At 41.0% G+C, this 468-nt stretch overlaps 1 protein-coding gene across 2 annotated transcripts in view; it reads left to right on the top strand.

Annotated features, from left to right (window-relative positions):
- The window catches only part of LOC119592649 (probable glutamate receptor), a gene marked incomplete at its 5' end in the record, with an annotated part of 2,112 nt that overhangs the window by 879 nt on the left and 765 nt on the right, over positions 1-468 (top strand). The window contains 1 exon segment of one of the 2 annotated variants that reach the window (XM_037941563.1): positions 175-428. In XM_037941563.1, coding sequence (XP_037797491.1) covers positions 175-428 — 254 coding nt within the window. 2 annotated transcript variants of the gene reach the window in all.

Below are 468 nucleotides of genomic sequence, written 5' to 3'. Positions count from 1 at the left end.
CGATTTTTTTTCCCTTCTTTGTTCTACTTGCATCAGCTATTTCGAAATAGCTAATGGTAATTTGTGAAACGTTGTGATGAAAGAACTGAATATGCTTCTCTTGATCTTGGTCAGCAGCGCAGAACGTACTAAGAGAAACAGGCATTAGCAAGCACTTCCATTTTGCTTCCTTAGCTATCCAGCGACGACACCCATCGTAAGCTGTGGAAATCTATCGAACAAAACAAAAGAAGGTCGCTAGTAAAGGATCCAACAGAAGGCTTGCGTCGGGTTCTCCAAGAAACATATTTGTTTATAGAAACGGAATCCGTTCTCCTTCGGTATAAGCATGACTGTCAGTATCATTCCATTCCTCTCTTGGGATTTAACCAACTTTCGTCATTCACCGTCCGGAAAGATTCACCTCTGGTTCCTATCTTCAATAAGATGTAAGTCCTCTATATCTGAGCCTGGCTTTTATTTTCTGGT

This window comes from Penaeus monodon, chromosome 30 (genome assembly GCF_015228065.2).
Source record: "Penaeus monodon isolate SGIC_2016 chromosome 30, NSTDA_Pmon_1, whole genome shotgun sequence".
NCBI classification, from domain to species: domain Eukaryota; kingdom Metazoa; phylum Arthropoda; class Malacostraca; order Decapoda; family Penaeidae; genus Penaeus; species Penaeus monodon.
This window is presented reverse-complemented; position numbering and strand designations above follow the sequence as displayed.